The sequence below is a fragment of the Equus caballus genome, chromosome 22 (genome assembly GCF_041296265.1).
Source record: "Equus caballus isolate H_3958 breed thoroughbred chromosome 22, TB-T2T, whole genome shotgun sequence".
NCBI lineage: Eukaryota > Metazoa > Chordata > Mammalia > Perissodactyla > Equidae > Equus > Equus caballus.
Genome location: NC_091705.1, coordinates 7,801,583 through 7,829,195, shown reverse-complemented (window position 1 = coordinate 7,829,195; position 27,613 = coordinate 7,801,583). Strand labels below are relative to the sequence as shown.

Sequence of the window (27,613 nt, the reverse complement as noted above, 5' to 3'; positions counted from 1 at the left end):
CTAAAAGATGTATTCTGAAATCATTTATTTCACGTTTTAAGAGGATGGAAATAACTGACTTCCTACTTTAAAGAAACAATGCTACTTATTTTAAAGAAAGATTAAAACGCTAAAAATAGAAATGTATTCTATTATAAGCTTTTGCTTACTCATCAGCCATTTCAGATTCAATTTCTATGCCTAAGGGAAAAAATAAAGAATTGACATGTTTTTGTGTTTCTCCAAAATAATAGTCTTGGGGAAAGTAGGTACTTAAATAGACCTAAATCTTCTGAGAGCCTACAAGAAGCCTCCAGGTTTCACCTCACAATGAAGACAATGCACCTGCAAGGTAGGAGTCAAGAACCCCAACTTCCCAAAATGGACAGGAACAGTTAAGACACGCCAGCCCACAACAGAATTCTAACTGCCGTGGACATTACCCTCCCAGAAAGCAGCAGTCAGACTTTGGCACTGTGCCCAAGCGAGCATCAGCATGTCAACACGTACTAAGTATTTGCCGAGTGAGGGCTCTACTAAAGATGAGGTCGGCATAGGAGCAGCTCATTTATATGGTTACATGCTTATAAGGACCTCATCTAAACAGAAAAACACAAGCATCCTGGTAGAGGAAAATAATGCACTGTGGGGTCTTACACATTTTGGAAACAGTTACTTTTCGGTTCTTCATAGTTTTTACACTATTGCAAGTGGTGTCTCTTTTAAGTTTCATTTTCTGTTTGTTGCTGGTATACAGAAAAGTAATTGACTTCTGTAGGGAGATTTTTTTCCCTAAGTAATCTTGCCTAATTCTAGTAACATATCTGTAGATTTTTTTAACAACTTTTCTACATATATAAACATATTGCCTATGAATCACAATTTTGCTCCTTTCTTCCCAATTGTCATATCTTCTGCTTCACTTTTCTTAAATTTTTGCATAGGGTGGGACCTCCAACACAATGCTAAAGAGCAGAAACAACAGCAGCATCCTGTTGTTCCTGATCTCAAAGGGAAAGATTAGGTGTCTTGCCATTGACTGTGATGTTTGCTGTGGGCTTTTTATAGATATCCTTTTTAGCAGGTTCTTGGTTCAGTGTTGTTATATTTTCCTAGAAATTTACTTATGTTGTCAGAATTTGCAAAATTATTGCCATGTTGAAATATAAAAACAGTCTTCTATGTATGGTGTATGGTACAGCACCGCCCCGGATCCTTCAGAAAGCTTTAATAACTCTCTACGACACTGATTTACTTTTATGTAGCACAGTTGTTCATAATAATCACTTATCTTTTTAATGTCAACCACATCTGCAGTGAAGTCTCATTTTACATTCTTAGTATTGATTATTTGATCTTTTTCTTTTTCACTTGCTCTTGATCAATTTTGCTTGATATCTGCCAACATTATTCATCTTATGGAAGAATGAAGCTTTGGCTTTGTTGAACTTCTCTACTGTATATTTGCTTTCTGTTTCATTAATTCCTTCTCACTGCTACTTCCAATTGGTTTATTTCACCTTTTGTAACTTTCAAAGACAGATGTTTACTTAGCTCATTGATTTTCACCTTTTCTTCTTTTTTAATGTATGTAAAGTTATAAATTTCCCTGTAAATAATACTTTAGCTACATCCTACAAGTTTTGATATGTAGGTATTTTCATTATCATTCATTTCAAAACATTTTCTATTTTCCATTATTTATTTATTTTTGGCCTACAAATAAATACAAGAAGCATTTTCTTTTTCAAATTTCCAAATACATGGAGATTTTCTATTTATCTTTTTATTCAAAATTCTAGTTTAACTGAACTGTGGTCAGACTATCTGCTTTCTCTATATAATTTCAATCTTTGATATTTGTTTAGACTTACTTTAAGGCCCTGTATGCAGCCACTCTTTGAAAATTTTGAAGTCAAATATGTAGTATTAGCTGGCTGTAGCGTTTTATTTATATATAGTCATAGATAGACCACATTCCTAATTTTCTTCAAAGTTCTAATCCTTATTGATTTTTGTCTGCTTAGCTGCCAATTAAAGAGAGCACGTGCTAAAATTCTCTACTACGATTATAGATTTGACCATTTCTTGTAGTTCTGTCAATTTTTGTTTTATATATTTTGCAATTATATTAATAAGATACAAAGTTAAAATTGCCATATCTTCAAGCTGAGTTGAACTTCTACCATTATGAAGTGACTCATTCTCTTTATAATATTTTTGTGTGTTAAAGTCTATTTTATACAACAATATAACACTAGTTTTTTAAAATAGTATTTCCATAGTATATTTTCTTCTCTTCTTTATTTTTACCCTGTCTCTCGTACACAGCACAAAGGTTGGATTTTTCAAATCCAATATATCTTTATGTTTTAACTGGAGTATTTAATAAATTTACATTTAATATGAATGCTGATATATCTGAGTTTAAATCTATAATCTTATTTTGAGCTATTTTCCCACCTATCCTAGGTGTTTTTTTTTCTCATTTTGGATTGTTTTTTAATCATACCATTTTTTCCCTCTAATATTACAAAATACATTCTATTCTTTAGTAATTACCTTCAAAACACAATAACATGCAGCATTCACAAAGTTCAAAGTTAAACAAAACTTTACCCCTCCACTAGTTCCTTTACTCCTTTAATTTAATGTTACTGTGTTCATGTATTTAATCCTACCCCTTTCCCACCGCCAACATTATTACTATTCTTCTACATTAGTTTAGAGATGCCCAAATATTATTACCTTCTTTATTCTTTGTTGCTTGTACATGTCACCCTCCCCATTTGGCATTACTTTCTTTCCAAGAACATCTTTGAGAATTTCCTTTGGTGAAGATCTGTCACTAAATTAACTGTCCTGGTTTCTGTCTTAAAAGTTACCTTCATTTCACCCTGACTCTTGATTTCTTCCCGTGGCTGCTGTATCACTATACTGTCTACATGTGGGGTGTTTCTTTTTCTTTTTTGGGGGTGGGTGTCTCATCCTTCTGTAAAATTCTCAAGTCAGTATCTCATCATACAGTGACTCGGTCCCATAATCTCTCTCCTCTCCTGGAGCCCTAATTAGACACACTTCTCAGTCTATCTGCCCAGATTCTTAATTGGTCTTACAAATTATTCATCTATTTGGCTCTAAGATGAAATCTGTATATTTTCTCCTGCTCTGTTGTCTAGTTATTTATTCTCTTCAATCTGTTGGGTTTTAATTATAATTATTGAGCTGCTCATGTCTAGAAGTTGTAACCTGATTCCTTTTTAAAATTTGCTAGGTCACTTTACAGCTACCTTTCCTTGGAGGTACTGTCCCTTTTGCCTGGTACTTTAAGAATAGTAGGAAGTGTTGTTTGAAATCCGCGTCAGCCCCTCCACTGTCTCGTGTTTTCACCGATCTGTTTCTGCTGGTCCTCATTCACATGGCTCTGCATTCTTCGTGTTTAGTTCCTCTGACCTAGGGACTGCTCATTTTCCTGTGAAAATTACACCCGGGGATTCATTGAGCCTAGGATACAGGTGCGGTCCTTCAAAGATCTGCTTGCTTGTGGACTGGCTCAGGGGCACTATCTGTCCAGGTCGACTTCAGAAAATAAAGAATTTTAAAATCGGCTTGAGAATTTGCTACCACATAGGTCACGGGATCTGCCTGAAGGACAAGCTGTGAGGACAACTTCTCAGCGGGGGAATGGCCTTCCTTCTGACTCGCCTTCCCCCGGAGGGGTAGCAGCCCTGTGGTTCCGGCTCTAAGGGAGTGGTCTTTCATCATACGGCCCACCTTGATCTTTGCCCCCTGTGCCCATAGATGCCATTAAAACTCAGAGTTTGCCCAATTTGCAAATGCCCTCGGGTTGTGCTTACCGTCCAGAGTTACTCCTGTTACTGAGTTTCTGGCCTCCCCACTATCTTCCTCAATATCTCCCAAGCCATTCAGTGCTTTCAGAAGGTGTTTTTTATTTGTTACGTAGCACTTGTCCACCCCGCCCCTCACCAGAAACACAGCGCCCCTTCCTTCTTTAAGCTACTGACATTTGGCACTGTTGTCACTCCTAGCTAAACCAAATTCCAGCCAACCAAGCTCTGAAAAGAGAAAGGAGATCATCCCTGCGACATGACAGGAGGGTGGCTGTGCTAGGGAGACTTTCCAATCAAAATCTGGACAGCCGTCAATCCCAGGATGAAGGGAGCCTGCAGCGTGTCCTTGCACCACCGACTCTGGGCTCTGCACTGGAGCTCCAGGAGGCGGGTGGATTTTCAGATTAGGAACGTGTGGGTCAGGGCTGAATGACATCTGGTCCCCAACTGCTGGCTTCTTTGTTTTTAAGAAATCCACTTAATACTCCAGCGCTCATTACATTAACGGGGCGGGGGGTCGGGGGCGGGGGGGAGACCTGATGAAGAACTCAATCTCCAGATCGGAGCTCTGCTGAGCTCCCTGCCTTTACTGCCAGAGGGGCTGCCTTTCCACTCGGGTTTATGGTTGAGAGACAGCATTTTCTCATCAGCAATAAAATCTGACTCTCTTCCACAGGCCCTTTGTAAAGCCCGTCTTTGATGAAGGAACTCCATGGCCAAACATCCCCATCTCTATGACAAAGGAGAACTGTGGCAAGAGTGCATTATTTCTTATTAATAACAATGGTAACTCGAACTTCATTCTGGTTCCTTTCAAAAGTCAGCCATTGTATAACATAGTCCAAGCTCTCATATACTGCTGGCGGGAGTACAAACTAGTACCAGCCCTTGGGGAAAAACCTGGCCCTATCTCCAAAGCTGAGCATACGCCTCCTCGTGGCCCCGCAACCCCACTCCTAGGAACAGACCTAATGGAAACATGGACAAGTGGTCACCAAAGCGGAGGCAGGACTTTACATTTTATAATATAATGTCATTCATATTACATTATAAGGGCTAAATTAGAAACTATCCAAGTACCCACCCCTAGTGAAAAGGATAAACTTGACGTATTCACAGGCTGGAGTACTACACGGCAATGAGAACGAACCGGCCCAAGAGCACAAGTGAATCTCACACATGGTGGTGAAAGGGAGCCACAAAGGAGCGAATGCCGTGCGATTCCATTTGTGTAGGTCAAACACAGGTGGGACAATCTGTGTGCTGGAAATCAGGAGAGCAGTCACCCTCGGGGATGGGTAGCAAGTGGAGGGGGCACACAAGGAGCTGGTGGGGGATAATATTTCTTGATCTGCTGGTTAAACAGAATGTTTAGTTTGTGGATGTTTATTGGGCTGTAGACTCAAGACAGTGCATTTTTGTGTATATGTATTTTACTTTGGTAGGAAAATGGAGCATCTGGCTCTTGGAGGAGCATCTTTAAGGCCTGGAGAATCCAATACAGCACTGTCATTCCTCCCAGCCCTCTCACGAGCTTACACAACGCCACTCCCAGCAAAGACGGGGTAGCTGGGGCCACGGTCAGGGCAGGCAGTCAGCTCCTATCTTAACTCTCACCGTCCACGGCCATGCCCAGTGTGCTGTCCTCTTCACTGACTTTTAAAAATCAAGCAGTTCAGAACCAGGCTCAGGAGCTCCCAGTTTAAGAGGGAAGCGATTTAACACAGAAAAGAGCGGCTGGTCTTCAGAGTCATAGCTAAAGTTGACCTTTACACGTCCCCTGACCCATCGCTAAAAAGATTTTTTATTAAGGGTGTCAATAATTCATCTATTCTTCAGCATTGACTCCTTCCTTCCCTCAATCACTGTGATTACTCCTGAATTCTGAAAATTACGATTTTTCTCTCTTATTACTAAAAATATCTAGAACTTACAAAGAAATGAAAATGCATTCAAAAGAAATAAAGCTACATCTAATTCCATTCAGGATGGGTCTTAATTGAAAAGAAAATAGTTTTGCTATAGCTGAGTTGTACATTTCACCACCAAATGAGTTCCAGAAAAACATACCGCCTGGGCTGAGGGCCAGAACCCGGTCTTTCACCACTCCGCGTAAACCGAGTCAGCCAGATCCTGCCATCAGAAGGGGCTAGGAATCCAGGATCTACTTGGTGTTTCTTTGCCTAAAAGCAACAGTAGGAAGAGAGGAGGAAAACCGGAGGCTGGGCACCAGGCCTGGAAGGGCCTCTTACCAGCCAGCCCCCTGCCCCCTGGTGGTGGGCTTCCCTCCTGGCCCAAGTGGCATGCAGGAGGGTCACTCAGCAGTCCTCTTACTCCTCAGCTGAGGACGTCTGACTGAAAGAAGAGAGAATGAAATGCCAACTACAAGAAAAGGATTTTCCCTACTACCACTGAGGAACGCGCTTCTCATTAAACATAAAACCCACTGCTTTTCAGAGCGAGCCAGCACACTGTTCAAACCAAAACTAACGTTTTTTTTTCCCAGGGAGTGTGTCGTCGCTGATCCACTCAGGTACTCTGCAAACCCCCGAATGCCCATCAGCTGCCCCGGGAAATAAGGGACACTGTGCAAACGCTCCAAAACTGGCAAGCACCTGGGCAGGGCCCGTCCTGTGAGGCCCGGCATGGAGGATGCGCCATGGAGAAACAAGGCAGCACCGAGATCAGTATCACCGGCCTGGAGGTTTCTGGCCCTTGGGAGAGAGCAATGCCCAAGCCCTCCCCTGAGGGTCACTTCAACCTCAGCCTCTGCTGGCAGAGCAGGGTCATGCGCCTTTGACAGTGCCCTCCACAAGTGTAACTCTAGGTCCCAATCGGAGTCAGGCTGGAGGGAAGCCAGAAGCCACTTGGCTTGGGAATATGGTTTTTGTGTTTATCTTTGATGCTCCAGGAGTCCAGACTACTTCAGGTTAAATAATAATATACTCACAAGACTTGAGCACTAGAAAATCCTGTCTCCATCCGCTCAGTAAGGATGGGCATCTACTGTGTGGCAGTCACTAGGGTACCTCAGAAAACAAAGATCCATGCATTGGCAGAGCTCATGCTCTGCGGGCAGAGATGGAAAGTCAGACACATATGCAGCATATCAGGTGGTGATAATGAAAGAAAGCCATCCAGACAAGTGGGACAGGCAGAGGGAGTAGGGGTGGAGGATGGTCAGGGTCTCTCACTTTAAACGGGATGGTCAGAGAGGTAACACTTCACAGACCCGAGGAAAGTGGGGGAGCAAGCCACGTGGCCATCAGGGGAAAAGCGTCCCATGGGGAGCAACAGCACATGCAAAGGCCCTAAGGTAGAAGCATGCCTGAGAAAGAGAGGAGGCCAGTGTGACTGGAGCAGAGGACAAGGGGGATGGTAGGAGAGAAGCCAAAGTGAAAGCAGGGCCCGTGGAGGCCACTGTAAAGACTCTGGCCAAGGAGGGTCTTGAACAGAGAAGTGACATGATCTGCTCTGGGAACAGACTAGAAGGCAGGGGACAAGGGCAAAAGCAGGGAGACACTTCAGAGCTAGTGAAATAACCCAGGAGAAAGAAGACAGAGGTGTGGACCAGGGCGGGACCAGTGGCAGTGGTGAGAACGGTTGAATTCTGGCTCTACTTGAAGGTGGCACTGACAGGACATTCTCTGTGCAGGATACGAGTACGAGAAAGCAAGGAGTTAAGGATAAACCCAGGTTTGTGGCCTGAAAGATGGAGCCATCCAGTCTAGTTTCATTTTACATGAGGAGGAAACTGTAGCCCAGGGAGGAGAAAAGTCACGTCCAAGATCACACCACTTATTTCTGGGATTAGAACCAGCCCCTGAGCTGCAGCCCAGCGGGAGACATCGGTGAGCGCTGAGGTGACATCCAATGCCCTCCAGCTCCTCTCTGCTCTCAAGCTGCATTAAACAGCACCCCTCAGGGGCTGCCACTCCCCAGGCAGGTAATGTGAATGGGTAGCATGCTGGGGATCGGGGGGCTCAGGCCCTGCCCAGAGAGGGTGACCACAGGCCCTGGCTGTCATGTGAAAAAGCAGACCGGGTATGCTCAGAAATTCCCATTTTCCCCAGGAGAACCCCAAAATCTAGATTTTAACACAAAAATTCTCCATTTTTAAAAGGTGGCTCAATTGTTTAGTAACATAGGGCTGGCCAAGCAAATCTCATGGGCAGGCCAAGTTCAATCCACGCAGGGCACCAGTTCAGAGCCAGTCTCAAGACAGCCCACGACAGCTCTCGTTCACGCCTCCCTCCACCAGGGTCAGGGTTGGCAATAACTCTTTGGGCATAAGATGGCCTTTTATTCCATTTCTGAGCCCGCAGATGATATTTATGATCACAACAAATAGCTGGTAACTTCCAGCGTAATCTTAATGGACTTCCTCATTTGAGGAACATATCCTTGGTTTTAGGTTATTCTACGTGGAGTACTGAGATGAGCCCACTAGTACAGCCAAGAATTCAAAAACCTTTTTTTTTCAATTTTTTATTCAGGCAATGCTTGTTTATAACATTATATAAATTTCAGGTGTACATCATATTTCAGTTTCTGTGAAGACTACATCATGTTCACCACCCAAAGTCTAACTGCCATCTGTCACAGTACACATGTGCCCTTTTACCTCCAATACTATCCAACGATCCTTTCAAAGTTATATGGAGTATAACAGAGCCCTGCAAACAGTCGCCCAGGAAACAACGTATGCCAGCCAAGCATGGAAACGCCAGCACACTGGAACGTGTAAGGTTTGGGGACCAGCACCTGTTCCAGTCTTGCCAAAATAATCAAATTTAGAAATTACCAGACTTTCTTTATAACTTAAAGTTGTTTCCCCTTACTAGACAGGTGGGAGATACACACCACTCATGGCACTTAAAGGAAACACACTGGATGTGTCTGGTTTTTAGACATGGGAGTCAAGTCGCCCGTTTCAGAAGACTCATCAGAATTAGTCTGCTAAGATAACAGCCTCCTAGGACGTCCCCAAGTTAATTTTCTAGAATGCCAAGCGGCCCTCCTGCCCAGGCTCTCTCACTTGGAATTAAATATCTACCTTCCCTACATGCCATATGCTTTCTGCCCAACACCTATTTTCCGTGTTTGGTGCATTTGGCCATTTCGATGCTGTTGGTGTTAGTGAGACGCTCTTCAGCGCACGGCCACTATCCATACTGCCCGCCCCCCCCCCCCCGCCACCCCTTTTCCCTTGGTATGCAATTTATAATGCACACACAGAGTCAGGAATAAATGCTATCTAAAGGTAACATCTCATTAGGTTGAAAGGCATGGACTGCCACCAGTCAACTGTTTCTGATGGGCAATTTCATATGGTTCAGCATGATAATAATTCTAAACAACCAAGAGGAACAGAGAATAACAGCCACCTGTAGACCAGTGCTGTCCAAGAGAACTTTCTGCCATGATGGAAATGATCTAAATCGGCATGGACCAACACACGGCTACTGAGCACTTGAAATGTGGCTAGTGTGACTAAGAAACTGACTTTTCAATTTGATTTCACTTTAATAGTTTCAAGTTGAAATAACTCTATGTGGCCACCATAATGGACGACACAGTTCTGCACGGCAGCTCCTTCAGACGGAACGAGTCTCACTCATTTGTATTTATAGCGTTTGAAGGCCCAGCACACAGGAGGCACTGGGAAAGAAATGAAATTAAAGTCCCTTCTTGCATCGCCACATTTTCAACTCACTCCCCACCTTCCTTCCACTGAAGCTCTTAATTTCGATCTTCTAGTTCCGTGTCCTCCCTCGGCGGTTACTGACCCAGCAAGCATGGAATTATACAGTCCTGTGGGCGAACATTCAGAAGGCCGTGGCCACACTGCCCAGGAGCTGGGCAACGGGAACTGGCCCGACATCCACCCGACCGGCTGGGCCTCCACATTCTCATCCACAGAATGGGAACAACCACACCTACTGTACAGAATGGGGTGGCTGCAAGGCCTGAAAACCTTAAAAACCAAGGTAGGTTCAGCTTCATTTATCCAATGAGCTAGTAACTGGATAACTAATGAGAATATTTTAACAGGCCTGGCAGTCAACCCCACTTAGTCAACATTTATCGTGTTGCAGGTCCAGGATGTACAGATGGATAGCACAGTTTGCATTCCTAATTCTGACTGACCATTACTTTCTTCTCTCAAAACAAGATTTTAGCAAAAACAAATTCTAGCGTCTCAAAAGTTGAGACTTTCTCATTAAGTGATTTGCATTCAACCACTTCAATGGAATTCGGTGCCGTATAATTATCGCTGCCTGTTGACTTAGGGCTCATTTCAGCAGAGAGTATAATTGTTCAAACGTGACTCAAGGATTTGGGATTTATTTAAAACTCTCCCATCACCAAAAAATATTCAGGTACCCAGGTACCACTCTAATTTCTGAACCCTCTTCAGATGTTCAGAGGCCGATTGCTAACTATGAAAGAAAAGAGTTCTGTTACAGCCTAATGCCTGTAGCTCTACCCACTGAACATCCTCTCTTCAAACCCCAAGACACCTTTCTTGTCCCCTCCCACCTTCAAGAGGCCCAGAAGCCCGGCACACCAGGTTTGCTCCTGCTCCATGTAAAGGGAAAACTTAATCTACAGGAGGTCTGCCCCCACCTTTCCTCTTTTGCTTACACACAGAGAGAGAAGTGGCATCTCCAGGACCTCAGAACCGGAAGCTTCTTTCTGGAAGGGAAACAGGTTGGCAGCCCATAGTGGGGCTGACCTTGGGAAAGTTCATAAAGGAACTGAGATGTCAGGACAGTAAACAGCATGCTGCAGGATCACCAAGACTTCTCTGGTGTCAGATTAACAGGAAGTTAAGATGACCAAACACAGAGGGAAAGCATAAGGCAGGAGGGGGAGAATACGTGCTCCCGGATTGCACAGCGCTAGTGTAAAACGTGCAGCTGTCCCTCCTGGGAGTGCTGCACAGAAGACCTGGGTCTCAGGGACTCTCAGCAGCCGAGTTCTGAAGAGCTCTCTAGCCTGGGATGTGAGGCCCTACCGGACCTACTTCCCCAAACTCCAGAAGGAGCCATGCAGACGCCCTCACCCTGCAGGTTCCAGCGTCTGAGGCAAACGTGGGAGGCTCCCAAGAGCTTTCAAAGTTTCATTTCCTTGGTGCTTCCTAGTCTCTGCTGACCTCTGACTTCCAAGAGTTATTGCCAAACCGCCTTCTGTTTGCACAAGGTCCCAGTTAGTTCCAGCGCTTGCCTGGGAGGACCCTATTGTGAGTGGGTGGTATCTGCCTGGGAGGCTGTCTGGAACCTACTGTGAGTGGGTGGTACTATCTCCAGGCTATAGATAAGAAAACCAAGGTTCAGAGAGACTAAGGGACCCGCCCAGAGGGTCTGTAAGGGTGCCTGGGGGTGCAATCCAGACCCTGGGACTCCCAGAGCCCTGTATCTGCAGCAGGCAGGCTAGGACCAGACCCAGACTCCACCTCCCTCTCGTGCCCCGCGCGCCCCTAAAAACTCATCCTAACAGTTAAAGCCAACACCTGTTGACTACTCCCCACGTGTGCTGGGTCTTCCCGGCTTTTCTCTTAAGCAGAAATGCCCAGCAGCCCCGTTTTTCAGACGGGGAAGCAGACACCCGGAGTTAGCTTGGCTGAGGTCATCCCCGACAGAAGCCCACTCCCTTAACCAGGACACCATACCGACCTACCATTTATGATCTGTAACTTGAGGAAGGGTCCCCGAAGCTTCCCGGACTCCCCACTGCAAGAGCGGATCCAGCCCGCCCTCCCCTGCCCCAGGGCGCTTGGCCAGGGAGCCCGGCCGGCCGGGGCAAGCGCCAGGCCTGGGGCCAGCGCGCTTGGCCGGCCGGGCCGGAGGTGCCCGCTTCCGCCTGGCCTGGCACCGCCGGCCCATTCATCTTGGCGCAGGCGGGGCGGGCCGGCCCGGGGTGCCCCGTCCCCCCGCCAGGCGCCCTCGCGCCGGCTCCGCGCAGCCTGCCCGGGAAAACGGCGCCCCCGGCCCCGCCGCCAGGGGGAGCAGGGAGCCGCCTCTCGCACTCCGGGAAGTTGCCACCGCGGCGCCGGGCGTCCGGACCCCGGACCGCCCCGTCCTCGCACGGCGTCCCCAGCAGCCCCGCGTCCCGAGCCCGCCCCGTCGGGGGCCGCCCGACCCCCGAAGCGTCTCCGGGCCGCAGCCCGCAGGCGGGCGCACTCGGCCCTCGGGCCCCCCATTCATCCCGCCCTCCTCCCCCGGCCGGCCCCCGCCGCCTTCCGCCCGCCCCCCCCACCCCTCCAGCCCGGACTCCAGCCCAGCAACGTCATCCGGCCGCTTCCCGAAACTTAACCCTTTCCTCCGCCAGCTGTGCGCCGCCCCGCCCCGCCGCCAACTTTCTTCGCCCAACTTCGGAGCGCGCGGGCCGGCCCGACGGCCCAGCGGAGAGGGAGGGGTCGCCACGTCGCGCCGAGGGTCCCCCGATGGCGAGGGGCGTGGGGACCACACCGCGGGGCGCGCTCGGCCGACGCCCTTGCACGGGGTTCGGCCCGGCACACGCCCCCCAAGGTCCGACTCGACCCCGAGGGGCCGCGGCCGCTGCGACGGCGGGCGGCGCCGCCGGGGGAGGGGCCGCCCCGGAGACGTGTCACTCGCGGCGCGGCCGGCCCCGGCGCCCCGACGGCCCGGCCCGCGCGCCGCCGCCGCCGCCGCCGCTGCAGGGCCCGTTCAAGTTTCTCACCTGCAGCCAGAGACGCGGGAGGGAGAGCGAGAGGGCAGGAGCTGCCGCCGCCGCCGCGGAACCAGGAGAGAGGAGCCGGCCGAGCCTCCGCCGAGAAGCCGCCCCCGAGCAGCTGCAGGCACCGCGACCCCGACGCCGCCCGCCCCGTCCGCCGTCCGCTCCGGCCGCTCGCTCGCTGCGTGCGCGCGTGTGGAGTCGTGGCACTTTCTGCCTCGGAGCTGGCGAACGGCCCCCTCCGCCGGGATCGCCGCCTCCTACCTTCCCCACCCGGGCCAGCCATTCATCGAGCCGCCTCTCCCCATTGGCCCGAACCCCGCCACTCCGCCGGCCGCTGGCCAGTCAGAGCGCGGGTGGCCGAGCCGCGGCGGCGGCCATTGGGGGGAGAGGAGGGTCTCCGCCTCGGCCAATGGGAGAGGGGAGGAGCTGCGGGGAGCCGCGGGGGCGGGGCCTGGAGGGCGGGGCCGCGCGGCGCGGCGCTAGGCCGGCGCGGGGGCGGGGCGGGGCCGGAACGCCCAGCCAACGGGGGAGGGGGCCGCCGGCTCCGCCCACTCCGGGCCCGCGGCGGCGCCCGCGGCCGCTGATTCGGGGCCGGCTCCGTCCGGAGGGCAGCGGAAGGTTCGAATCCCGGCGACGCCAGGCCTGGGCCGCTGGGCTCGCCGGCCTGAGGTGGCGGGGGGTGTCACCCTGAGCACGGTTGCGCAACCCGCGAACAGCCGGAGAAAGGCTTTATTTAAAGCCAGCTAACTTACCCCGAAGCAGCGCCCCTCCGGGCCCCGGGTGTGGAGACGAGTTCTGCTGGGGGCCAGCCCAGGGAGGGCAAGTCCCTGCCTTCAAAGAGATTGCAATCAGCGCCAGAAAGAGTTTTCTTAAGTAAGTGGAGGAATTCGGGTGGAAAGGCCAGAAGGTGCGCAAGGAATTGAGGGTGGATGTCACTGCACCCATTTTTAGGGAAGATACGACTGTGAGAGTTGCTCATCCAAACCACGGCAGGGCAATAATTACAATCGACCTTATGGCGTTTCACTGCATGGAATGCGGACCCTGAGAGGGTCTGACCCAAGAAAATGCACCCATTTCCCAGAAAACTGAGCAAATGGTGCTTTTCCATTGCATGACGCCCCCCACCCCTGCCCCAGTATAAGCCAACATTCTGTCTTGATAGCCAAATAAGTCCTTCAATTAAGACAATTTTAAGCCTGGTTTTTTAACCATTATATCAGTGTCTCTTAAAGCTAAGTCTTTGAACTTGAGCCAAAGCCAGCTTCTTTGAAATTAAGGTTTCTGAGAGGCCAAAAGGGCTGCTGCAGCCTGGTCTTCCCCACACCCTCCCTGGCCCCTGTGGCTGCAGAGCCCTGTTCCCAATATCTACCTCTTGGACAGTTCCACATACCCCCTGTCTTGGCACTGACACTGTACTAGTCCTTAGAAAGACGGGGAAAATACAACCCGTCCTGAGGGAATAACGAGGGGCTGAGTTGAAATTAAACTGTTCATTCCTGTTTTTAATCTCAGAAGTTCCTTAGCACATTAATGATTAATCAGCAGGAATTAACCTGGATTAGCTTTCGACACTCAGTCTGTTTCCAGTGGTGAGCCCCAGCTTGAAGTAAAAGTCAGGAATCCCAGCTTCCCGGCTGCCTAGTTCTGACTGACCACCGGAAACCAGCCAGCGTCCCTGAACATGGGCTACTCCTCCAGGAGTGTCACTGCCCCCTCTGGGTTTGAGAGAGGAAATTCATTCATTCATTCACTCATTCATTCATTCATTGGTGTTTGTTGAGGGCCTGGTATTCACTACCAGGCTTGGCCAGCAGCTTAGTGTGACACACAGACCCAGTAAAGACCCCGCTGCCCTCGAGGGCCTTGCTGTGGGCAGACACCACCTTCATTATTCACTGTTTAGGTTTTCCCGGAAGCGGAGCCTGACAGGAGGGTTTGGGTTCAAGTGACTCACGTGGGGGATGATCACAGGAAACACTGGTAGAGAAGTGGGACGGGAAAGAGCTGACAGCACAATATCAAGCAAGTGACTGCTGTGGGCAACCAGGGCCAAGTATCGGGGGGCATGCCGGACCGTGTGGAACACACCCTGGAGATGTCCCATCTGAGGGGGGAGGAAGTCGGTTATTTACCCACTTACTCCCAGTCCTTGTTGGTTGATGGCTTCTTCTGGCAAAACTTTAACTGCCCGCCACACCCCGACAGCCAGGGAAAGCCTTCCAGCAGAGAGAAGCAGCTGCTTGCAGCAAGAAGCGCTTGGCAGAGGGTGAGGGTGCCTAGGGGGTCTGGGGGTCACCGTAGTGTCTTCCACACAACTGTGACCCACACCTGACACAGCACCTGCACAGAGTAGAGGCTCAGGAAATAGGTGTTCCATAAATATTGTTAAATTACAGGATTACAGAGTCCCTAAGAGTGAGGGGTGTTTACAAAAAGGGGCTCTCTGCCTGCTCCCTCCCATAATTTAATGTTTGGTTTGGTCTCTACACAACATACGTTTCAGTATGGAAGAGTGGCTGGCCTGAGCCTTCACCTGTCCTGCCCCCCTGCCCCTTGTCCAAACACCGAGAGGAGTCAGCCCCGACCCCTCCAATCCCCCCATCCCCACCCCTGTGCCTGTGGAACCCACCCTTGGCCCTGCTCAGCCTCATCAGCTCGTTTCAGCCTTGCACTCTCCCAGGATGTGTCTGGGAAAAAGCAGAACCACCCCAGGACTACATGGACAGGGGGTGCCTGTTGGGGGAGCAAAGGCCTTCCCCCAGGCTCAGAGCCCCGGGCCCTGTTGCATCTTCTACCGCAGGCCCGTATCTGCCAAATCACATAGCCTTTCATTGCGGGAGAGACATCCCACGGCACAGTCCAGCCTCCAGGTCCTGTCTGCTCAGGGCCAGGTACCAGGCTAGAGCCCAGCAATCAGGTGCCTGCCATTGCCGTCGGCAACAGTCCAGGGAGGGGCTGGCACGTGTGAACAGGTCATTTCAACACAAATGGGCAGTGCAGTCAGAGAGAGAAGCCCAAGGTGATGTGAGAGCCCACAGGCAGGGGCATTAACCCAGACTGGGGAGAGCTGAGGGGGTGACATCAGAAGCTCAAAAGAGAAGTGGGAGTTAGCGGGGCCAAAAAGCACGTGAAGGGTGCGCCTGGTGGGAGCACAGCTCAGGCAGAGGCCTGGCGATCCCAGGGAGCTTGATGCCCGAGGGGCAGCTGTCCGTGGTTGCATTTGCCAAGCTTGAGGGTGAAGGCGAGGGTAGCAAGACATGAGTCTCCAAAAGTGATCATCATGGGCATGAGGGCACTCTTTTGGGGTGATATAAATGCTCCATCTCTTGGTGATAGTGGTGGTTACGTGACTGTGGTAAAACTCATCAAATTATACACTCTTGATATGGGTGAATTTGGTTGTAAGCAAATTATACTTGGATCAACTTGACACAAAAAAAGGATGTATTGGGTTTTAGTTGTGTATTAAAAACAAATAGAGTGTTCTTATTGGGAAAAACTAAACATACAAGAATAATTAGCTAGTATGGTCCATTAACTCCTGACAGTGCTTTGCTTTCTATTACTAAATTGTGGATATTACTTTGAAAGAGAAGGCAGAAAGATGAGAATATGTTATCTCTTACAGTGTAAAAAGAGGTTTTGCTTTGTTAACAACCATGAAAGATGATAAATGACAAGCAGAATAAAGTGTCATGTGAAAAAAAAGCCACTATGACAATATATAATACTTTTAGGTCTTATCATGTGCCAGGCACTGTTTGAGATGCCCTGTCACTAGGTAAAATTATTTAACCCTCAGAACAACCTGATAATGGAGGTACAGTCATTATCTCCACTTTAAAGATGAGGAAACTGAGGCACAGAGAGGTTGAGTAGCCTGCCCAATGTTGCAGAGCTAGTCGGAAGAGGAGCATTTGGCTCCAGGGTCCATGAGCATAACCACTGCCTTGGGTGCCAGATCCTGGAAGTTGTGCTGTACCTGGGTTGGGGGGAGGGCGGGGGGCGGCGGCAGGGCGCAGAGGGGGAGGGGGGTGGCGAGACTGACTCTTGGTGGTGGCCACTCAGGGAAGGGTTTGTGATCCATGACACTGAGGTCAGTCCCTCGGCACTCTCTTTTGGGTGATTGAGATGCTCAGCTAGGTTGAGGACCCACTCCCTGGTTTGGGAGGCCATTGCAATAGTTCAGGTGACAAGGGCTTCAACGGGGCAGTGGCAGGAGTGGGAAGTGCAAGGGTCCTTTATGAGAAGGGTTTAGGAGGTGAAGTGGGTATGGCTTGGTGACCTCAGGGTGTCGGGGAAGGGAGGAGCCACCTGTGAGCTCCTGTTCCTGGCCTGAGTGACAGGGAGCGTGGTAGTGTCACTGCTGGGGCAGGACCCACAGGAGAATGAACAAGTGGCAGATGGATTTGGGGAGGATGTTGCCTGTTGTTTGGACATGTTGAAGTCGAGGAGCTGAGGGAAGTCCCGGTGGAGACACTGTTTCTGTGGGTCTGAAGCTCAGGGATTGAGGCTGGGGTGGGTAATACAGTTTGGAAACCTAAGCACACGAGTAGAGGTTCAAACCTTAAGGACAGAGATGATCATACCCAACATTTAGAGCTGGGAGCTGCATACAGATGGTGTGCAGGTAGCTAGAAGGGTGTGGTGGAGGACCCTGGGACCAGTTAGCAGGCTTTTGTAAGATTCTAGGCAAGAGATGGTTGATGCTGTGCTGGTAAATGTTTACCAATTGGCTGTCTGAGGTGGGGGACAGAAGGGTATCTCTAATTTATAGCATTTGCCAATTTCTGTGGTGTAAATACTCTCATCATAGCCAATTTCAAGCTACTGAGCCACTGAACACAAAGGTGGAAAGAAATTCACAGTAGCATACCATTATATACCATATAGATAGAACAGACATAAATAACCTCAAGGGCACGCATAATAGTAAAACGTAGTAAAATAATTAAGAAATAATGAGTTTCAGTATTTTTTACCTTTGTTTTTAATGTAATCTATTTCACTGTAAGTTTGTATAATTAAATTTTTAATAATGACTGTGTTTAACAAATTGCTCGAAAAATTCCTAAAAATGTAATAATCAGCTCTTATGAGCCAGCTGGCTTCTTTACACTACTGAATATAACAGTCATCTGGATTGGAGTGGAGTGCGTGTGTGTGTGTGTGTGTGTGTGTGTGTGTGTGTGTGTAAGAGAGAGAGGGATTGAGAGAGAGAGAGATCCAACAGGATTTGAAAATGTTAGGAAAATGAAACCGTGCATGTTTCTGTTGACATTTCTGCACACATCTCACTCCTGTCTGAACTGTGGGTCAGTGGCTTTATCTGATGCATCAATATGTTCCCTGAACACCCAGCCCTATGCCTTGATTCTGGAAAAACTCGCCTTAGGTTGTGTCTCCCCAGAAGAAGAGCTCGAGAAGAAGATTTGAGTGAAAGCAGTTTATTTGGAAGGTGGTTCCAGGAATCACCAGGAAGGCAGTGGAGAAGGGAGACAGGGGAGGGAAGGCAGCCAACAAACAGTGCATCGTCAGCAGGTTTCTGTTCTGGGCAACTGAAGCCGAATCCCATTGAGAAACTCTGGGAGACAGCGTGGCATATGCCTCAGAGTTACTTACCCAAACGGAGACGCGAGGAGGCTGGAGGACTTATTCACTAGCTCCTATCCATCACGGGTTGAAGGCTGCTCCTGGCGTTTCCAGCCCACCCCTGAGAGAAAGCCCAGAGGAAGAAGGTCGCTGGGTTTGCAATCAGAGGCTGTTGATATGCCTAGGAATGGCAGAGGGGTTGTGAGCAGGGCACCAAGAGTGTAGGTCCATAGCTCATAATATTTCTTGAATGAATAAGCAAACGAATGAATGAATGTGGGGCACTTTCAGCTCCTTTAAACACAAATTTAGGTTTAAAGGTTTTTTTTTCAAAAAAAAAAAAAACCTTCCTGTTTTCCATTTATGATTGTGACATAAAGTGTGCTTTTTTTTGTTTTTAATTTTTTTTTAAGGTTGGCACCTGAGCTAACATCTGTTGCCAGTCTTTTTTTTTCCTTCTTCTTCCCAACCGCCCCCCCCCCCCCCCAGTACATAGTTGTGTATTCTAGTTGCGAGTGCCTCTGGTTGTGCTGTGTGGGACGCTGCCTCAGTGTGGCCTGATGAGCAGTGCCATGTCCGTGCCCAGGATCCGAAACGGCGAAACCCCTGGAGGCTGACGTGGAGCCCGCGAGTTTAACCACTTGGCCACGGGGCCAACCCCTAGAGTTTAAAAGTTTTAAAACAGAATGCAGATCCTTCCACTCCACAGCACATTTATTGTATACTTTTGCAAAATCTAGAACAGAAAACCTATGCTATCCCAGACGATTTAAATTCTGCAGCAGTGATACTTGAAAAAAGAAAAAAATCTCTGTAGATAGACTATAGTAACTGTCAAAAAGAAAACTTACTCAAAGAAAATACATGGTAAGCATGAACTCAAATTACCAGTTTTTATGGTTACTAGCGATCATAAGAGATAACCGGGGTAAGAATGTTTGGTTTGTTGGATGGGTGAGTTTGGAAGTGAGCTTGGAGATAGGAGCTTTTGCAAAAATGGCAGTTGACGCAGTGGCTGGTTATAAGTGAGTCCCCAAAGAAAACTGGGGAAAAAAGTAGATGAATGATGTTGTCTGGCACCTTCCTGTCTCTTAAGTGCTTTGCAAATGATCCTTACTATAACCATGAGAGGAAAAGCATTGTTATTGTTATCCTCAGTTTAGGTGAGGCAGCTGACGTCAGAGAAGTGCAGTAACTTGCTCAAGAAATAAGCCTCGCAGACTCCAAAAATGGCGTCTTTCCATGACACATCCCTCTGCTTCCCCCACAGAAACATCAGTGGGGAAATGAGCAGGTATAACGGACCCTACACGAGTTAATGAAACCTTGCTCCTTTCTACTGTCCTTCCAGGCCTCCATGCATCTCCCACTCAGCCTACTCCTTGGATAACAGTGAGTGCTAGGTAGGCTGTCAAAAATGTTTTAATTGAACTGAAGGCACCATCCAGTTGTACTGTCCAATAATACCATCCTAGGAATTCTGGAATCTTACCTACCTCTCTGTCTCAGACAGGAGGTACCAGTCATGAGAACGCCCTGAGGTCAGCCTGGCATGGCTCGATGCCACACACTGGACATCTTGGGACAAAATCTGAAGGCCTTTGAGTTAGAAGGCACAATGGGGCTCAACTTTCTGTCCCTGAGCAGACAGCATCCTTAACTAGCCTAGCTAGTTGGACATCTTGGATCTTCTCTAAGATTACCAGCAGTGAAGAACTCAGGACTCCAGACTTTATCCTCCGTTCCTGGTTTACTTTGCTCATTCATTCATTCAATAAATATTTATGGAGGACTCCTGCATGCTAGGTTCGAAGAATTCAACAGAAAACAAGACAAATAGGACCTTATGCTCAATGAGCTTATAGTCTGGTAGAGATGGGGGAAGGCAATTAATAATTCATTAGACTAACATTCAGCTTGTGGTTAGTGCTCCAAAGTAAATAGAGTGAAATAGTATACAGGAACTGTGAAAGACCTAACTGTCTTCTTTTTCCTCTCTTTCCAGTCCATCCTGCTCCCTTTTAGCACACTTAGCTTTTCAAAACCACTCCTTCCATCTTGCCTTGCCTCCCCACCATCTCAAGTCTCTGTTCTCTGCCTGACTTCTGTGGAACCCCGGAGCCTGGCGCCCCCTTACTTTGCCAAGCTCCACCTATTCCTGTCTGTGCCCACCCTGTGCCCCTGCCCAGAGCACACTCCTCCCCCATCTTGAGCCGTCCCCACACACTCCACGTTTTAAGGGCTGCCTTTGGTCATCCATTCTGGAATCAGACACTCAGTGTGCCAGGTCCCCTCTTGGGGGGGGAGGTGCAAAGTTGGATGGAACTTGGTTTCTCTCTGCCCTTGAAGAGCCCACAGAACTGCTTCCTCCACAAAACCTCTCAATACATTTTTCCCCACCATTGGCTCCATTTAGAGGCCACCCCAGCACAACTGGGCCTCAGAGTTCACTGGTAGGTTCTGTGTACAGGAATTATGATTCTTCAACAATGATAAAAGCTTTAAAAGGCCTGAGTCGTACTTTTTTCCTTCTGAATTCCCTGTGATTTCCAGTTCTGCAAGGAGCTGCTTTTAGCTCTGGGAAGTCCTTTCTTACGTCTATCTTAAATTACTGCTACCTCACTGTGTACTTACTTCTTAAAGTCTTATTCTTCTTGGCTTTAGGGCAGAGCTAAGGCACCCCGCTCAACGCTGCGTGTCTGCTAAGCACTCACGGAGTGCGTGTCAGTTGATAGGAAGTGCCTGGCACTTAAAATCGTTATTCTATCCCCTCCGACTGAAAAACTGCAGCTCCTTAAACCTTTCTTCAAAGTCTTCTCCCCAACCACTTAATCATTGTGTGACTCTTCTCAAACTCTGTTAATCAGCTTAAAAAAAAAAAAAAATCAGTGGGAGGTTTGAAGAAGGTCTTTAAACCAAAAGCAATAAAGAAAGTATAACAAAATCCAGACAGGGCCTGCCAGGGCGACTGAGTTCAGCTCTCTGCCTTTGGCCTGGCAGCCGCACGACCAGCTAGTAGATCAAGCAGACTGTCTTGGCTGGGCACAACTGTCCAGCCTCCCATCTGAATGTGTGTTGCAGAAAAATTAGATTTAGAGGGAGGAGAACTTAGCTTGTAGCCCCATCGACACTTCTTCAGACTGCTGATGGCCACTGGGTCAGAAAAATCCAGGCCTGGGCAGGATTTAGTTAGTTGGTATAATTTTGGGAACTTTTGTTTCTTCCAGTGTCATTTTGTTGTGAGTCCACAGACCCTCACAGAGTTTAGGTGCCATCTGTATGTGTGGGAGTGTGTGTGTGTGAGAGAGAGAGGGAGATGCACGCAGACTAATTCACACTAAAGTTTTACTGACTTACTATGCAATGACTCTAAAACATTTTCACCAAACTGCCTCTAATGGCAGGGGAGAGAGAGGGTGGACCCTGAAGACTGGGGCCTCTGGCCTCTAAAGCATCTGTATCAGGAAAGCATTAAAATTTATAGTAAAGATCCATGTGGGGGCTGGCCCGGTGGCGCAGCAGTTAAATTTGCACGTTCCGCTTCAGCAGCCCAGGATTCGCCAGTTCGGATCCCGGGTGCAGATATGGCACCGCTTGGCAAGCCATGCTGTGGCAGGCGTCCCACGTATAAAGTAGAGAAAGATGGGCACGGATGTGAGCTCAGGGCCAGTCTTCCTCAGCAAAAAGAGGATTGGCAGCAGATGTTAGCTCAGGGCTGATCTTCCTCAAAAAAAATAAAAGAATCAAGGGAGTGCTTTTCCTGTATGACCCACCTACAAACCTAGATTAAGCTTCTTGGAGGGAGGCCTCACCCTCCTTCTGCAGAGCACTAAACACACCAGGGCCTACAGAAGTGTTTTCTTTCTTTCAGGCACGCACAGAAATTAATGAGCTCCATCTTTGGCATGGATTAGAAAATTCCGCTGTGGCGTTGGCAGGGCTTACGCCGGCACCAGAACATTAAAGAAACCTCGCATTGAGGGCTACGAAGAACAAAGGTAAGGACTAACGGATCGGGCCTGTTTCCTTGTTCACAGTCAGGAAAAGGAGGGAAAGGAGAAAGGAAGAGGCGCCTGGCTGGGAGAGGTGTGTCCAGCCGAGGGAGGGACTTTCCTCGAGCTGTTCTCAGACCGTCAGTCTCTGCAGGCAGCACAATGCCCTCCCTGTTCCCCGTGCCCTCACGACGCTGTGGCAGACTTGGAGCCTTACCTGGCACAGCGTCAGTGGCAAGCATTCAGCGCTGTGGCCACCGGGCACATCTTGGGCAGATTCCTTCACCCACGGGGGTGGGTTCCCACTCTCAGCAGAGGTGGGAGCCAGCTGCGTTTGCCTCGCAGTCTCTTGTTTTTGGGGAACAGTCGGCAGACTGAACTGAATAAATACACCATGTCACCTAGCGATCCATAAGTATTTGTTCGTCATCCAGTCAACGACTTTTGAGCACCTACCGTGATCGAGATCCAGCAGTGAAGACAACAGACATAGACCCTCTACATAAGCAGGTTTGGGATGGGAGGTGGACAATCAGCATTAAACAAATAAACAAAATAATTTCAGGTACTAATAAAACAGGATGATGAGATAGAAAATGATAATGAGGAGCAGGCTATTTTAGGATGCTTAGGTAAAGCCTCAAGTGACATTACAGCTGAAATGTGAATCACCTGAAGGAAGATGGGAACTCAAAAATCTAGGCAGAAGGAATAGCATGTGCAAAGGTCCTGAGGTGGGAACATGTTTGACAATTTCAGGGAACTGAGTGAAAGCTGGTGAGGAAGTAGTGGTAATGAGCAAAGTGTAAAGAAAGGCAGGGACCAGACTTATTATGAGCAACATCACATCTAATGCTGCAAAGTGTGTTACAGTTTGCAGAGGGCTTTGAACACACACTATCTCAATTCTGTCATCCAACAACCCAATTAAATAGAGAACGAAACAAGCTCAGGAGGTCACTTCTTCAAGGTCACAAAACTAGGAAGTAGTGGGACAGGGACTCTGACCAAGACTCTGTTTACACAACTCCAGAGGGTGGTCTCCATGCAGGGGAGGGTGCCATTTGTATCATTCCTTGGAGTTTGTGCAGTGCACAGCCTGGGCCACTGTATGCAGTGACCCTGTGCCAGCTCAGGTCTATTTTCCCCAAATTTCTATGTTTCTTTTCTGTTCTAGGAGATGTTGGCAATACAAAGAATAAAGATATTATTCTGAATCTTGGTGAGCACATGATATAAAGAGAAACGATATATGAAAAGATGGTGGCTGATGTAAGAAAGTATTTGTTTCTGGCAAGGACATTACAGATAACTTAGTAGGGGATGTGAGATTTGAGCCTGGCTTGAAGATTTAGATTGGTGGATACGCAGGAAAAAAGTCCATAGGACTTCATCACACAAATGTGCACTAAAAACGTAGTGTGTCATAAACCACCATAAGCGCTTGCTTCCAGCAGCTTGTGATTTAAAAAAAAAAAGAATATTTATTATTCTATCACTATGCCTTAAAATTCACGCATTTTAAGTGTGCAGGTAGATGAGTTTTGACAGATGTGTGCGCTGAGCGACCACCACTGTGATAGAGCTCTGGAACATCTCCTTTACACGACAAAGTTCTCTGTGTCCCTTCACCCACTGCCCTGGCCCCTCCTCCAGGCAGTCCCTGGGCTTATCTCTGCAGCCATAGTCTCACTTTGTCTGTTCCAGAACGTCGTATAAATAGAACCAAGTGTGTACTCTTTTGTGTCCAGCCTCTGTCGCTCAGTGTGTTTTGAGGTTTATTGTGTTGTCATGTATGTACCAGTAGCTTGTTTCTTTTCCTTGCTGGGTAATAGTCCGTTATAATAATAGACAAGAGTTTGTTTCTTCATTCTCCTGTTAACAGACATCTGGGCTGTTTCCGGCTTGGGAGTGTCACGAGTGAAGCAGCTGTGAACATTCTTGTCCGATTGTGGAGATGTTTTCATCTCTCTTGGGTAAACACCCAGGGGTGGAAGTGCTGGGTCATAGAACAGGTCTGGACCACCAAGCGATTTTCCCCAGTGGTTGTGACATGTTACAGCACACGGGGTTTCAGTTATTCCACGTCCTCACCAGCACTTAGTGTGGCTGCTCTTTTTGGTTTTATCCTTGCTCCTGAGTGTGTGGTGGTTTTCATTTGCGTTCCTCTGACCACTAGTGATGTTGAGCAGTTTTTCACAGGCAAGTGTTTTCATAGTTGTAATTCTTTGTATTCTCTGCTTTTCAAATTTATACTGAATGTGACCATTCTTTTGTTACTCCATAGCCTTCATGACCATTATATTAAGGGCTCCTAATATTCCAACAAGGGAATTCTCTACAATTTATTTAATCATTCCTCTATTAGACATTTAAATTATTTCCAGTTTCCCACATTTCTAAATAACACTGAGATTAACGTGAGAGTGTATATATTTCTCCCCATATTTTAGGTTATTCCCTTTAAATTAATCACAAAAATAAAAGGATTGACTCAGGGCATTTTTGTGGCCTTGGCAGTGTGAAACACGAGGTGGACGTTTAGCCCACTGGTCTTCAAAGGCACGGTGCAGGACCCTGTCACGCTCTGCGCAGAGGGCTCCCGCTCCCGCCCCTTCGGTGAAGGTGGTCCTTTTCTCTAGAGGCCTAGCTAATGGCTGCTTTGTAACTAATTATTTTTTGAGTCCTGGGTAAAGCTGAAAAGGTTAATACTGTTATTGACACAATGCTCCAGCCCTGGAGGCTTCGTTCTCCCTCTAGCCAAGTTAAAATAAGGAGAAAGAAGAACTCTGGGGGGCCCTGTTCCCTGAGAAGGACCTGTGCAGGTGCGCAGCCAAGCAGCACTTGGGTCCATTCAGTGGCAGCCCCAGAATTTCTGTAGATGAAACGTCTGATTGAAGCCAGGCTGGAATGTGACTTGAGTGTTTTTGGGCTGTGCACATTTGGATTGTGTGTTTGTGTGGGGGGGCTCTGGGAGGACCGAGGAGGACGAGGAGGAGTATGTGGGAGGAGTTGGGGGGACTAAGGCCCCTTGCAGAGGCACCTGAGGAGAGGGGTTAACTCTGTGTGGGCTGAGGCTGTGCATGGCCATGGCATGGGGGTGGGCGCCTTGGAAAGCATATTAATCCTATCAGGCCAGGAGAGAACCTTATTAATCCCTCTCCAAGCATCCAATTGCCCCCAAACCTGCCAAGAGCCATATTTTATATGGTGCCGGGTCCACCTCCGAATTCCTATTTCAGGAGGAATTTGCATAACAAATCAGTCTCCTGCAGGCACCATATTCAGGCCTACCTGTATGGAAGGAAAGGCCTTCGGGCCAGGTTGCCAGGTCCCTTCTCCCCTTCCCCTTCTCCCCTTCAGCTGAGCTCCTGCACTTCCTCAAGTTGCCCTTGACGACACTCCAAAGGGCAAGCAGCGGAACGGCCTCCATCTGTCCTGAGACCTGACACTCACCAGCAATTCCTTTATTTTTTCTTTTTTTTTAAAAGATTGGCACCTGAGCTAACAACTGTGGCCAATCTTTTTTTCTGCTTTCTCTCCCCAAATCCCCCCCCAACCCCGGTACATAGTTATATATCTTAGTTGGAGGTCCTTCCACTTGTGGCATATGGGACGCCGCCCCAAAGTGGCCTGATGAGCAGTGCCATGTCTGTGCCCAGGATCCGAACCAGCAAAACCCTGGGCTGCCACAGCGGAGTGTGCAAACTTAACCACTCAGCCATGGGGCCGGCCCCCCCCCGCCTTTTTTTATTGTGGTAACATTGGTTTATAACATTATATAAATTTCAGGTTTACATCATTATATTTCAATTTCTGTGTAGATTACATCATGTTCACCACCCAAAGACTAATTAGAATCTATCACCACACACACACACACCACACACACACACACACCACACACACACACACCACACACACACACACACACACACACACACACACACACACGTGCCCATCACCCCTTCGCCCTTCTCCCTCCCCCTTGCCCTCTGATAACCACCAGTCCAGTCTCTTCACCAGAAATTCCTGATTGTGCTAAGCCACAGTACAGTCTTTCCCCCTCTAAATGTGAGCTTATCAAGGACAAAAACCTTTCCGTAGTCATGATGTCTTAGTTTGGGTTCTCCCAGAAGCAGACCCTGAAATGAGAATTCAAGTGCAAGTCGTTTATTTAGGGGGTGATCCCAGGAAAATCTGACCAGGGGAGTGAGGACGTGAGCCAGGAGAGGGAGGGCAGAAAGATAGGGTGTGTTTTCAAGCCAGTTACCACTGTGGGCAACTGAGGCTCAGTCCTGTGACGGCCTCTGAGAGATGGTCGAGAGCACGCCTCCAAGTTACCACACCTGGGAGGAGGCAGCTGGGGTCTTTATCCCCCAACCACTAACAGTCTTGGTTGAGGATGTTCCTGGGGAGACTTCAATTCCGGGCCTTGCAGCTGCACTGCCTGCAGGCTGGGTGCGCTCCAGCAGCTGGAAAAAGCCCCCAAGCAAAGAAACACAGGTGCTGGCATCTGGAAGTCAGGCTACCTTTGTGCACTGAAGTAGTAAAGCCAAGAGTCTATGGGCCGCGTGTGGACAACGTCTGCAGCACGGTGACAAGCAGATGCTCAGTAAAGCAGGCTGGTTGAACCCAGAGGCCTCAGCTAGCTTTGGCTCCAACGCTATAGCTCCTGTTTATTCTCCAGCAACCCCTGAACGCTGCCATTAGCCAGCAGCGCCATTTTAGGATCAAACCCAGGAGCCCAGTGCCCCTTACACTTTTGAGCAGTGCTTCTCAAGGTGTAGTCCCGGGACCAGCAGCAGCAGCAGCCCCTGGGAACTTGTGAAAAATGCAAATTGTTGGGTCTTACCCCAGACCTACTGAATCAGGCACTCTGGGGGTGAGGCCCAGCGATCAGCGTTTTAACAAGCCCTCCCGCGGGTTCGAAGGTATCCTGAAGTTTGAGCAGCTCTGTTTTAGACTCGAAAATTTAGAACAGTCTCCACGGCAAGGGCATTTGCCCTCTGGCTAGAGTGCTTCCCACTCCAGGCCTCAGGCACTGAAGGAAAAAGGAAATGGAAACTACAGACCTTTTAGACTTTGGCCCCTTTTGTGGGTTTTTCTTTTCTCTTCGGGCTTATTAAATACAGGTTGTACCTAATTACCTGCAATGGAAAGCGGTGCAGGCGTGTGCACCGTAGGAGATGACCTCACAGACACCGTGTCGGGTTTGACTGAAGAGGTCGAGGGAGGGCGGGGAGCTTTACGGGCCTGTTTGTTTTCCTGAGCTAATATTTAAGTTCTTTTGCTTGCCCTCTGCACACAGCTGGTGGGCAGTAGGAGAAAAGTCAGGGGTCTGCCCTGGACTCAAACCAATTGTAGAGAATGTGCAAAGGGACTAGTCAAGGGTAGCCCCTTCAGCCAGTTTGCGTGGGGAAACTGTAAAAGATGGGCTTGGTCTGCGTGCGCTGACCCAGGCCAGCAGGGGTGGGCACGCGTAGCATTGGG

At 48.6% G+C, this 27,613-nt stretch overlaps 2 protein-coding genes across 6 annotated transcripts in view; one reads left to right on the top strand and one right to left on the bottom strand.

The window, feature by feature from the left end:
- RRBP1 (ribosome binding protein 1) overlaps positions 1-12,668 on the bottom strand; it is a 61,816-nt gene extending 49,148 nt beyond the window's left edge. For 2 of the 4 annotated variants that reach the window (XM_023626081.2, XM_070247100.1), the window contains exon 1: positions 12,537-12,668. Coding sequence is in view for 2 of the 4 variants with exons in the window: in XM_070247098.1 (XP_070103199.1) it covers positions 11,514-11,516 (3 nt within the window). In the remaining 2 variants the exon portion in view is untranslated. Of the gene's footprint in view, positions 1-11,513; positions 11,844-12,536 lie in introns of those variants that run through there. The other 2 variants (XM_070247098.1, XM_070247099.1) reach the window with 1 other exon arrangement.
- BANF2 (BANF family member 2) overlaps positions 12,261-27,613 on the top strand; it is a 45,659-nt gene continuing 30,306 nt past the window's right edge. Inside the window, exons 1-2 of one of the 2 annotated variants that reach the window (XR_011430724.1) lie at positions 12,261-13,406; positions 22,000-22,126. The gene's annotated coding sequence lies outside the window, so the exon portion shown is untranslated. Of the gene's footprint in view, positions 13,407-21,999; positions 22,127-27,613 lie in introns of those variants that run through there. The other variant, XM_023626078.2, reaches the window with a different exon arrangement.